The sequence below is a fragment of the Bos mutus genome, chromosome 1 (assembly GCF_027580195.1).
Source record: "Bos mutus isolate GX-2022 chromosome 1, NWIPB_WYAK_1.1, whole genome shotgun sequence".
NCBI classification, from domain to species: domain Eukaryota; kingdom Metazoa; phylum Chordata; class Mammalia; order Artiodactyla; family Bovidae; genus Bos; species Bos mutus.
The window spans coordinates 14,250,498-14,264,372 of NC_091617.1; the positions used below are offsets into that span (position 1 = coordinate 14,250,498).

Sequence of the window (13,875 nt, forward strand, 5' to 3'; positions counted from 1 at the left end):
GTCTTATTACGATGAATTAAAAAGATTTCTGCAGTTCTACTCCCTTCTCAGACAACAAGCTCTTTAGTTTCCCTATCACACAACTTAGCTGTTTTGAGTTTCTACCCCAACATCTTTACTTCTGAAACTTTGGTTTCCTGGATTGCTGGGAAAATGGCAATTAAGATACAGTGGTTCAGAGACACTGACTCAGCTCTTTCCCCAGCAGTGAGGGTATAGTATCACTTAACTTAGATCAATCAGAACAATTTGTCAATCTTGTAAGAATTTTAAAATATTTTTTCTTAATATTTGTAATCAATTTTTCTAAAATGGTGTTTGAATCCTTATCTCAAATACTTTCATATGATACCCCTCCTCCATTTCTATCACTATGCTACTCCTCTTTACCAAAAGAAATGGAAGGCTAAAATCTTTATTCCCTGGGCTCACTTGCTGCTATGGTTGTTACCACCATAAAGGCATTTAGGATGAGTGGCACATCCTCATGGTTTAACATGCTAAACCAGTGTGAGTGTCATTCCTATTCTTCTGAGCAGGCGCATGTGGACAAGAGGACATACAGATGTGGATTACAGAAGTACCTCGACTCCTTACTCCACAGTCTATTCAATTTCTGGTGCCGGGGGCTGTGAAATCAGTAGAAGGGTAGCTTGACTGCAAAGTTTCTTGACCTCTGATAAGCAGTTGCAGACTTGACTTTGGACCTCACTTGAGGTATATTAAGACCTTGAAGTCAGAAGACTGGTGGCTATCTCATGCCTTCCCTCTCCCCTGTTTCTCAAATAAATTTATAACCACCCATGTCTCCATATTAAAATATTATTTCCTGGTTTATTTATCAATCTCCACCTGATAAAGGTCCCAAATATTAAGGGAATTCTCATATAAAGAATTGAGTTTCCTAGATTTAGTAAGACCCTACCATGCAGAGTGTATATATCAACTGCATTCACCTCAAGGATAATGCTGAAATGGCTTTCATCTGCTTTGGCTCTGAGTGGCCACATTATTTACAATAAATTTTATATATTTTTCCTATTTCAATTGTGAGCTTAATCTAACATTATAGCCAATCTGTAGCACATCTGAAACTGTAAATTCCTCATATCATTACCCACCTGGTTTGCTCCAAATTCCAAATCAAATCATTATTCTATTGATCTTTTAACATCATTTGATCACATATGTTTAAAATTTTCTCCTCACAGGTAGTGACACTAAACTTCTGAATAATTGTTTTCAATTTTATTTGTTCATTTACTTTTATAACTGTCAGGTACTCTACAGCCTGGGGGCTGCAGTCCATGAGGTTGCAAAGAGTCAGACACGACAGAGCGACTAAGCACATACACACAACTATGACTCATAAGCAAATCAAATGACGCATTTTGAACCCTTAATACATTCAATAATTCATCTAAATCTACTATAAGCCAGGTAATTTTCAAAGACAAAACTTTCCCTTATAGTATAGGAAAAAAGAGAAAGATGTAGATTTTTCAGGTTAGATATCTCAAAATTGATTATGTAAGAGAAACTTACATATTAAATAATACATATTGAAAATTACATATTAAAACTCAACATTTAGAAAACTAAGATCATGGCATCCAGTCACATATCTTCATGCCAAATAGATGAGGAAACAGTGGCTGACTTCATTTTTCTGGGCTCCAAAATCACTGCAGATGGTGACTGCAGCCATGAAATTAAAAGACGCTTACTCCTTGGAAGGAAAGTTATGACCAACCTAGATACTATTATTCAAAAGCAGAGATATTACTTTGCCAACAAAGGTCCGTCTAGTCAAGGCTATGGTTTTTCCAGTGGTCATGTATGGATGTGAGAGTTGGACTGTGAAGAAAGCTGAGTGCTGAAGAATTAATGCTTTTGAACTGTGGTGCTGGAGAAGACTCTTGAGAGTCCCCTGGACTTCAAGGAGATCCAACCTGTTCATTCTAAAGGAGATCAGTTCTGAGTGTTCTTTGGAAGGAATGATGCTAAAGCTGAAACTCCAGTACTTTGGCCACCTCATGCGAAGAGTTGACTCATTGGAAAAGACTCTGATGCTGGGAGGGATTGGGGCAGGAGGAGTAGGGGACGACAGAGGATGAGATGGCTGGATGGCATCACCGACTCGATGGACTTGAGTTTGAGTGAACTCCAGAATTGGTGATGGACAGGGAGGCCTGGCGGCTGTGATTCATGGGGTCGCAAAGAGTCAGACATGACTGAGCGACTGAACTGAACTGAACTCCTTGGAAGGAAAGTTATGACTAACCTAGATAGGATACTAAAAAGCAGAGACATTACTTTGCCAACAAAGGTCCATCTAGTTAAAGCTATGGTTTTTCCAGTGTTCATGTATGGCTGTGAGAGTTGGACTATAAAGAAAGATGAGTGTCAAAGAATTGATGCTTTTGAACTGTGGTATTGGAGAAGTAAGACTCTTGAGAGCCCCTTGGACTGCAAGGAGATCCAACCAGTCTATCCTAAAGGAGATCAATCCTGGGTGTTCATTGGTAGGACTGATTTTCAAGCTGAAACTCCAATACTTTGGCCACGTGATGCAAAGGGCTGACTCATTTGAAAAGACCCTGATGCTGGGAAAGACTGAGGGCAGGAGGAGAAGGAGACGACAGAGGATGAGATGGTTGGATGGCATCACTGACTCAATGGAGATGGGTGAACTCTGGAGTTGGTGATGGACAGGAGGCCTGGCCTGCTGCGGTTCATGTGGTCGAAAAGGGTCAGACACGACTGAGCGACTGAACTGAACTGAACTGAAGAGAAACTTAGTTTTATATTTAGTTGGAGAAAGTGTATTTTCCAATGAACTGATTTCAAGCTGCTTTCATATTTTATGGAACAAGGGTCTAGATAAAATGTAGTCCAGGTACAAGGGCAAGTAGATTGACAATAATTACATATCAACAGAATTCTGTTCAATTGATCCAATTTAACCTGTAAGAAGGTCTCTATTCTTAAAAATGACTTGCATAGACTGAACCATGACATAGGTAAAAATGCAAATGACTGCCTCATGGTATTTGTGAATTAAATCAATCCTGGAAAGAGAGCAAAAATATTGGATTTGACAAGATCTCAGTAAGTTAAAAGGATGAGCTCAAATGGACAAGATGAAATTTAATAGGGGTAAGTACAGAGTCCTGAACTGAGATTAAAACAAATCAGCTGTGAAGCATAGTGCAGGAGACCTCAGCAGGTCTCCTAGTATTAGCTTGTGTGAAAAAAGGAGGTAGGAAAAGACTTGAAGGAAAAAAGTGGCAAATCAAGTGAAATTTATGAATTGTTTAATAAAATACAATGTCCATAATAAATAAGATTGTTATCCCAGTATCAGATACTACTGTGCATTCATCATCTATGATGTCCTAGAATTAGCCAGTTTTAAAAAGAGACCTAGCTACTCTCAGCTGCTGTTATTGTTCAGTTGCTAGGTCATGTCCAAATCTTTACGACCCCAAGGACTGCAGCTCGCCAGGCTTCCCTGTCCTTCACTATTTCCTGGAGTTTGCTCAAATCCATGGCCATTGAGTCACTGACTCTATATCTGCTACCATTTCCACCATTTGCCTTCAGTCTTTCTCAGCGTGACGGTCTTTTTCCAATGAGTCCAGTCTTCGCATCAGGTGGCCAAAGTATTAGAGCTTTAGCTTCAGCATCAGTCCTTACAATGTACATTTTGGGTTGATTTCCTTTAGGATTGACTGTTTTGATCTCCTTGCTGTCCAAGGGATTCTTAAGAGTTTCTCCAGCACCACAATTCAAAAGTATCAAATTCTGGTGCTGAGCCTTCTTTATGTTCTAACTCTCACATGACTACTGGAAAAACCATAGCTTTGACAACACTCATAGTGAAGAATGATATTTAAAGATTAAGATCTGGCTGCCAAGCATGCTCTTTTGTTACTGGGATGTTGTAGCTCTCAAGTTCTCTCAGTGTGTAGAATTATCTTAAACATTCTTTTCTAAATCACATTCCTGGCAAAAGGAAGCTCCCTGTAGAAGTGGTTGAACACATACACACACACCTCCACTTCTTTTCTCTATCCAGCTATGTACACAAGACCAGAGTACTCCCAATACCCAATCATCAACTGTGGATCATTCTAATTTTTGCATTTACTGATCTCTTCCCCAAAGGTGAGATAATTATATTGATTTTATTAGCCATGCTATATTAGCCATGCTAACCCTACAAACTTCAGAAATTAATCATTCATCACTGCCCCCATTTCTTTATTGAAAACTCTCCTTACTCTGATCAGGCTCCCATACTCTTCTCTGGGTTGCTGTCTCTGTCTTAAAACAGGCACATCCTTTCACCGAGCCTGACCTCCAACACCTCACACTGAACAAATGAAAACCATTTAACTCCATTCACTACATTCAGTGTTAAACATCATATGCTGGATTGCCATGCCCTACCCTATCCACAAAAAAATACCCACTTTGCTCAGATGTGAAAAATGAAAGCGAAAATGTTAGTCACTCAGTCATGTCTGACTCTTTGTGACCCCATGGACTGTAGCCCACCAGGCTCCTCCATCCATGGAACTCTCCAGGCAAGAATACTGCAGTGGATTGCCTCCATTTCCTTCCAGGGGATATTCCCAACCCAGGGATTGAACCTGGGTCTCCTGCATTGCAGGCAAATTGTTTACCATCTGAGCCACCAGGGAAGCCAGATGTAGGACTTAATTATTCAGGAGGAAAAAAAAAAGAAGAAAAGAAAGGAAGAATAGAGAATATATTTTGGAAATACATGACATATGAAACTGCATAGATATTATGTAATGAATTCAATAAGACTTTAAATCTCATCAGTATAATGTTCTATATTTCATAGTTTCTTGAATTATGAATTTCCAAAAACTAAAAAAAATTTTAAAAGGTCATTTATCAAGTTCTACCTTATAGAAAATGGGGTCATTTTTCAAAAAAGCAATATATAATAGTACATCAATGTTAATATATTTATATTATATTAACTATAATATATATAGCAATCATATGTCTAGATATTATTTATAAACAGTTTCTACAAGGACATTTGCCTAATTTTCTAAAGCTTGGAATTGACATGAGTAGTGGATGCTTCTCATTACTACAATTAATACTTCAATTTATTATAAATGAATTTGATGTGATTTAGCACATTTCATTTTCTAGAATTTAGTTTGCTTGTACAAAGATTTATTCATATGACTAACTGCATGCAGTCTACTTCCTATGATTTTCATTGAGATTAGTTTTCTAATGACTTCCTGGTAGACAGTACACTCTGGTTTATATTCTCCCTTATTTCATCATTTTCTGCCTCTTTTCCTTTCTATATTAACTCCTTCTAATTTTAACTTTTTCCTTATCATTTCCTTCCCTAAAAACTCTCCACAGAATCCTTCTCTTCCTTTACCCATAATGTAGTACAATAAAACTTGAATTGGAGAAGAGCAGGTTTTCCAGTTACATAATAATTTGATTATTATCAGCTTCATAACTTTTAAATTTCCCTTTTGATCTTCACAACTAATGACTTTAAGATATATCTACATATCAAAAGAAATACTTCATAACAATATAAAATTACAGCTATATAATTTAACTTTATATAATTTATTTAATATTTTATATTATATAATTTATTTGAAAAAGTTTCAAAATATTTTCATGAAAGTTATTTATTCTATTAAAATATAATAGTATAATGATTTTCTGATATTTCCCTACCTGGACCTAGAAGACAATAAATTATATTTACATCATCTGAACTTTACAAGTATAAACATGGATATTTCCAGATTTCTAACTAGTCTTGTACTAATGGCAAAATCTATATGTGTTTATATATATACATAAATATAAATATATATAATATAAATACAAATAAAAACATAGCTAGATTTCTAGTTAAGGTAAACTTTAACCTGCATGATATTTTACCTATATATATTTAAGCTTTAAGGGAAGAACTGGAATGTTTTTATATATACAAAATGAAACATATTTCAGCAAATTACATAACTCTAAATTTTAACAATAAAGTTACTGTTTATTCTTTCAATTTAGAATTTTAAAACAGATTAATTTTAATTTCTCTAAAGATATATTTTATTGGTATTTTTGACAAGATTTTTACTTTACGTGAATATAGTTTGATTTCTTAAGACATATGTTTCCTAACACTTTCGTAGATGTGTCATATATAAAGTTGGGGGAATCAGAATGAAAACTAATCTTGATTAGTGAATACAATCTAAGCCCTCACTGTATCATATAGAACTGTTACAATATTTTAAGCACCAGTTCTATCTTTCTCATAGTAACCTGTATCAGGATTATGAAAATATAAAAACTATTTACTTCAGGAAATGTTTTATGAGATATCAGAAATTACTACGTTATACTTACCAGCCAAAGCAAGAATATACTCTTGAAATCTTGTTCCTATACGATTAGTAGCTGTGCAATTATATCGTCCAAAGTCATTATCGGATGTAGGTGCAATCTAAAATAATTATAATAATAAAAGTTTCACAATTTTAAAACAATATCACAGAAGTTTTAAAATAGTCTGTAGCATCACTATCATCTTCATATATATACAATTACTGAAAACTTGTCATAACTCTTTTTTCTGTATCAAGTAAGCATTCTCTCCTTTTAAGATATAATCCATAGTTTTGTACTATCCATGTGTGTCCATGTGCTTAGGTGCTCAGTCCTGTTCAACTCTTTGCGACCCCATGGACTCTAACCCACCATGCTGCTGCTAAGTGGCTTCAGTCGTGTCCGACTCTGTGTGACCCCATAGACTGCAGCCCACCAGGCTCCCCCATCCCTGGGATTCTCCAGGCAAGAACACTGGAGTGGGCTGCCATTTCCTTCTCCAATGCATGTAAGTGAAAAGTGAAAGTGAAGTTGCTCATTCCTGTCCGACTCCCAGCGACTCCATGTACTGCAGCCCACCAGGCTCCTCTGTCCGTGGGATTTTCCAGGCAAGAGTACTGGAGTGGGGTGCCATTGCCTTCTCCACTAACCCACCATAGGACCAGGTAAATTACAGCTAGTCTATCGATTTATTAAGTAGATAAATACTACCTTTTTGTTACATGTATTCAAGCGAAAAATCATCAGATATTTATATATGTAAAGTACAGAAAATAGTACCGATTGAAAAATACATATTCTGCAATTGCTACAAATGACTAAAAATAGGAATCTTGTAACAAAAGCATTGTTAACTCTGTTTTCTACCTTGCTGTCTTCCATCAGGCAGGTTTAAAGTTTAAGAAAGGTTCAAAATACCACAGCTTTCTCTTCCTCTTATGATTTTATTAAACATAAAATATTAAGAAATGGTGAGGATATATTTAAAATAAAAATCTTTCAGGAAGGTATTTTGCAAGAAAATATTTCCCTGTGTACCAATCCCTGTTGGCAGGCATAGTATCTTGGTATCTAATAATGTATCTTGCCCCTATTGTTGTTCAATTCCTATCATTCTCTTTCAGTTTAGGTGGAAAATAGTTGACCTCAGTCCTTACACACTTGAAATCCATAATTAAGTTAACCTTCTGGGATTCTATTGTTGAACAGTGGGACCAACCCTGTAATTCTAATGTACGAAAATTCTGAAGTATCAATTCAGAAAAGAGATTTGGTGATCGTAAAGATATAATTTTCAATTCCAGTAACTGTTATTAAGAGAGAATAAGCGTACAAAAGAGTTGCTGTTAATTTCAAGTCTATCCCAAAAGGGGAAAATGGTTTTGTGATAATGGGAGGCTATTAACTACAAGTGCAATTTGGAAGTCCATTGAAGGTGATAATTCTGAAAGGGTACAAAAAGCCGTGTCATTCATCTTCTAGTCAGATGTCCATCTAGGAATAGATTATAGCTCTAAGGACTAGAAGCTTTAACAGCCCATATATAAGTACTTTTAAATGACTAAAATATTAATTTTTCATATATTCAGGTTATAATAAGCTAGGTTAACTTAACTAGAAAACAATTTTACTACTCAGAAAGTTTACTAAAAATGTCTTTATTCTACAAATATATGAGAAAGTCATTTGTATATCTCAAAGGGAAGAATGTGTACTGAATAAAGGCAATGCAAATACAGGACGGATGTGACAAAGAATCCTGACTATTGTACAGTTCCTTAAGATCCATAAAGTAACTTAAATATACCTATTTTAACTGGAACACATTTTAAAAGGCTCAGTTCAGCTTTGATTTTATGTTCCTGGGAGTTCACTTATCAAAAGACAAAGCCTTTGTAATTTTAGCCGAAATAAGTAGTTTCTTTATCATGCTCTATGATTAACAAATAGAGAAACGATCCCTAGTAGCACAGACTATTAAAAAAACACAGATCACACAACTGGGCCAAATCATGTCCCCTTCCAGCCTATTTCGTATATTCTAGGAAAGCAGTAGAGTCCAACAAGTGGTTTTTAAAAGTTCAATGCCAGCATAGTGAAATAATAGATAATTTTATCAAAATGCATAATAATATATAACAAAGGTATATAATTCATATATATTCATATTAACTATGTTTAATATATAAAATGTTACTTGTATTTATTCAATAAGTACTAGAAACATCTACTTAGGATACTACTTCATATTTTAATATGCAGTTAAAATAATTCAAGTTTACTTCAGATGTTGGGCTTTGATAGAACATTATAAAATACCAAGTGTAGTTTTTAACACCAAAATATTAACTGAGAGAACAATGTTAATAAAGGAATTTGTAAGTTCTTTCCTAAACACTTAAGGGCAGAATATTATTCCAGTCTACCTATTAGAAACTTTCTGAATCAAATTTTCTCAAATATTAAAAAGCTGTCCTATTACCTCAGGGGAACACTTAGGGAAAACAAATGACTAAATCTGTAAGGCCTTGAGAAATACATTTATTGGCAAGAACCAAAAGGATTTATAGAATGTTTTGTTATTTTTTAAATTCACATTAAAAATGAACATATGTATGTAATCAAAGGAAAAAACTGTTAATTCAAGGAATCTACTATTAACCAGATTATTATTAATTGGAAAATTTATTTTTATTTTTATATGTTCTTAAGTATTAGCAATTATGTAACTACTATAATAATTTATAGAGAAAAATCATTATAATGTACATCCTATGGAACTATATATGCTACTAATTCAAAATTAGTAACATTATTACTGATTCTTCTTATTGTTGTTATTGTTATTTTGCTTTAGTGTATTAAGTTGTTTTTGTTATACATCTGTATTATTTATTCAGGATTTAAACTTAATTTTTGAAAATAGTATACACATAAAAATTTTATGCTCAAGGTCAGTGCCCTAAGAAACAGGTTCCTTGGCTATGTATAAGCAAAAATTGCTTAGTTTTGACTTTTGCATTGAGAGAAATGGCATTCTGGCAGAAATGACATGAGAACTTTATATTAATAAAATACTTAAATGTCAATTTATAAATCATTGCTCATATCAACTATGAAGAATTATGAGCTATTCCAGAATCTGAAAAGTGGCAAGATGAAGTCAAGCTGAAATTACAGATTACTCTGTCATTTAAACATGAATGTAAATCTACCTGTTCTGGACTGAATCATGGCTATTGACAAAAATCAAATTCTGAAACCCTAATCTCTAATGTGACTATATTTGGAGGTAGGGACTTTAAGAAGGCAAAGGAGATCACAAGAGTGGGGCCTGGTATTCTTATAAGAAGAAAAGACATTGGAGCATTTTCTCTTCTTTTTCTGCCTACACTGAGGGAAGGTTATATGAGTAACAGTGAGAAGACATCCATCCACAAACCAAGGAGAGACTTGCAATAAACCAGTCCTTCTGGCACCTGGATATTGGACTTCTAGCTTCCAGAAATGTGCGAAAAATTATAGTTTCTATTTTTTAAGCCACCCAGTCTGTGTTATTTTGTTACGGCAGCCCTATCACACTAATACACTCTCCCAAACCTAACCTCAATTTTCTATGGTTAAATACGAAAAATTGCAGTTGAATCTGGTCAAAAGTCTTTGTGAAACTGAGTTCTCTGTCAATTTGCCAATAAATACTTATAATACAGATACAAAAAAAATGTATTTGAAATAGATTTAGACAAAATGTTCTGATAATCAATTATCCAAACATTTGGTGGAAGTGATACTGAAATCATTCCATCAAACAAATGTTTTACTAAGTCCAGTTACTAGGTGAAAGAGTTAACAGGGCACCAGTGAGAACACTTTTAAGTTAATGCAATAAAGATATCAAATGTTATTGTAAAACAAGCATTATTAAAATTTATGTATATTGAACTAGTAGAGAAAATATAGCATCTTTCTAGCTAAACGTGCTATTTGAGAAAGATTCTCAGTTGTTATGAAAGCATCATAAATTAGAAGGACTGATGATCATTGTCATAGATAAACATTAGAAATTGATATACAAACATAATCTACAATTAATAAATAAAAGATACTGTATTCAAACAGAATTTAAAGGCCAGGTACTCGGCAGTATAAAAACAATTATCTACAACCTTAATATAAAATATAAAATGAAATGAGGCAATGAACAAGCAAATCAGGTTTATTTAGGAACTTGTAAATATGTAGCCAGCAGATAGCATTTATATATGCTGATCCAGGAAGCAGGATGATGTAATCACAAACTCAATGCCTAGTAGCAACACTGAAATTGAACTTTGGCCCTCAAAAACTTACAAACTATTCATTCTTTCTCCCTACTTTTCCGTGATACAATTGTTTTTTTAAAATATAAATTCATGAAATATAATGACTTTTGCTGTATAGCCATATATCTATATAAGTAAGCCCATATAAGTAAATAGTGAGACACTAACCATTAATTGACAATGCCCCAAATGCATAAAATTTCTCTTTAAGCAAATAAACATGAAATATACACAACATGGTATATGTATAATATAGGATAGAATTATAGATAATTTATATATCAAGATACTTAAATATATTCTAAAATAGTAGATAACTGCCAAAATAATACAATTTGTTGATATATAATGAAGACTTACCTCTAATATTATTTTTCTCCCTGTGCTATATGTCTTTAAATTAGTGGTGTTTTTAGCTGGCAAGACTAATTTCTCTCTTCTCCAATGGACTGATGCTGGTGGATTTGATTTCACATCACAGCTTATATTTATTGGATTTCCTTCCCAAGAGTAATAAATTGTTTGATTTGATATGAACTTGGGAGCATCTGTAAAGCAATACAATATAACATTATAGACATTTTCTTTAAGATAGTCATTTAATTAGTATAAACAATATTAATCATTATTGACTACAAAAAAAGCCACAGTAATTCTAATTGCATATATTTAATATGTGATTTTAGAACTCATAAAAATATATAATTTGACTGATTCATCAAATCATTTTAATATAAAGTATTCAAAGTTGGCCAATTATTAAAATATGAAATATTAACACTAACAGTTGTTTGCTTTTAATAATCTGACAAAAATTTCCATCCAGCAAGTTAATGGCTCTCTACATATGTGAAATATATTCCTGGAACAACTTTCATTACAAGTGAGAATTTAGGATAAAACAATAAAATCTATGGTCTTATGTCATTTTTCAGCCTTGGCTTAGTTATATAATTTCTCCTATAAAATTGTTAAAGCAGACATAAAATTTAAATGGTAATGTCACAACAATTATTTCCTAAAGTGACTTTTTCAGTATTAAATAAGAAGGTATGTTTTAAATTAATCAACAATAGTTAATTTGAATTTTAGCTCCTATAATGCTATTTTAATTTTCAGGCCCCTACACCAGACCATTATAATTATAGGTGAGAGAAAGAGAAAAAAAATATTATTTCATTGTAAAAACCTAACTGCAAAACCTAGTTGTGCTACATAGACATGTTTTTGTTTTGTTCCATTCTAGAAGTATGATGGAGCCCAAATGCCAATCAACTATGACTTTTCTGAGCCTCAGTAGCCTGACTATATAATTGAAAGGATTCATATTTACAATTTTTAAACAAAAAACATAATCCTAAAATAAGTGCTATGATTATGGCATCCAGTCCCATAACTTCATAGTAAATTGACGGTGAAACAATGGAAACAGTGACAGACTTTATTGTCCTGGGCTCCAAAATCACTGCAGATGGTAACTGCAGCCATGAAATTACAAGACATTTGCTCCCTGGAAGAAAAACTATGACAAACATAGATAGCATATTAAAAAGCAGAGACATTACTTTACCAACAAAAGTCCATATAGTCAAAGATGTTTTTTTTTCCAGTAGCAATATATGGATGTGAGTTGGACCATAAAGAAAGCAGAGCACCAAAAAAGTCATGCTTTTGAACTGTGATGTTGGAGAAGACTCTTGAGAGTCCCTTGGACTGCAAGGGGATCAAACCAGTCAATCCTAAAGGAAATCAGTACTGAATATTCATTTGAAGGACTGATACTGAACTGAAGCTCCAATACTTTGGCCACCTGATGCAAATAACTGATTCACTGGAGAAGACCCTGATGCTGGGAAAGATTGAGAGCAGTAGGAGAAGGGGATGACAGAGTCTGAGATGGTTGGATGTCTTCACTGACTTGATGGACATGAGTTTGAGTAAGCTCCAGAAGTTGGTGATGGACAGGGAAGCCTGGCCTGCTGCAGCCCAGGGGGTTGCAAAGAGTTCAGTTCAGCAACTGAACTGAACTGAAACAAAGTGTTAGCTAAAATGCTGCTGATATATTTGTTGTTGTTGTTGTTCCTGGTATTTAAACTGATTATTCTTGTTACTAATTTTAACTATCTAGAACTTAATATCCCTGATAAGTTATTAATTTAAAATTGTACAAATTAGAAGTTTTGCTTTACTACTCAAATTACTTAATAATGACCTGCTCCCAATTTTGTTATATCAGCAGATTATATATCAGATATATAATGTAAGAATTACAATCTCTGGTACAAATGCATAGATAATTATTTAAATATCCTTGTCCTATGTATGTTTTACTGTATGTTTTTAATGCCAAAATCATATAGAAGTATGACATTCTTATTGAATACTTTATATATGACAGTAAGTTTATACATTTTATTTTATTGTATTTTTTTAATAACCTGTGAGGAAGGTGTTATTCTGTTATTAAGAATGAGGTCTCTGGAGTAAAAGCTATCAAGCTTATTCTAGTACTAAGTTGTAGGTATGGGATGATCTGGGGTAATTTTAACCAGGGTCAGTTGAATTTCTATTCAACCCAGGAACAGATTTATAATATCAAGTACTAGCAGCATTTTGGTTACATGGACTTTATCGTACATTGCTGAAGAGAAAAAAAATTGGGACAATTCCTCAGGAACAAAAAAGCCTTAAGATTCTGCAGTGCAGTCTTAAATATCTCTCCAGAGAAAAGAAGTATAAGCATTATCAAATGTTAATATAAAGGACTTTTAGCACATTGTTTTAATAATAAAGTTCAAAACAACTTAATGGCTCTCAAAAGAGGACTGGATAAACAGTGACTCATATTGGCACTTTGCTAAATATTACAGACATATCTTCTGGTGGTTTTCCCTCACCTTGCAATGTGCCTGCCCTTCCCTCTACCTGGCTGCCTTCAAAACTAAGCTCCACACTAACTTAACATTGCTTTTCCACAACATTCAGTTGTGGGTTAGGTTCACTACTTTGTGTTCCCACAGATCCTATGCTTTCCCTCATCACTGTAGTAGGAAATGGAATTGTTAGGAAGGAAGTTATTCATGAGCAATGAGGGATGGCCTGGCTGAAGGTGATGTAAGTTGGTCTCTGAAATCCA

At 33.9% G+C, this 13,875-nt stretch overlaps 1 protein-coding gene across 2 annotated transcripts in view; it reads right to left on the reverse strand.

Annotated features, from left to right (window-relative positions):
* The window catches only part of NCAM2 (neural cell adhesion molecule 2), a 568,041-nt gene that overhangs the window by 99,773 nt on the left and 454,393 nt on the right, over window positions 1-13,875 (reverse strand). For both annotated transcript variants that reach the window (XM_005895596.2, XM_070367501.1), the window contains exons 10-11: window positions 11,100-11,287; window positions 6,439-6,535 (exon numbers count right to left, since the gene is read on the reverse strand). In XM_005895596.2, the coding sequence (XP_005895658.2) occupies window positions 6,439-6,535; window positions 11,100-11,287 (285 nt within the window). The remainder of the gene's footprint in view (window positions 1-6,438; window positions 6,536-11,099; window positions 11,288-13,875) is intronic.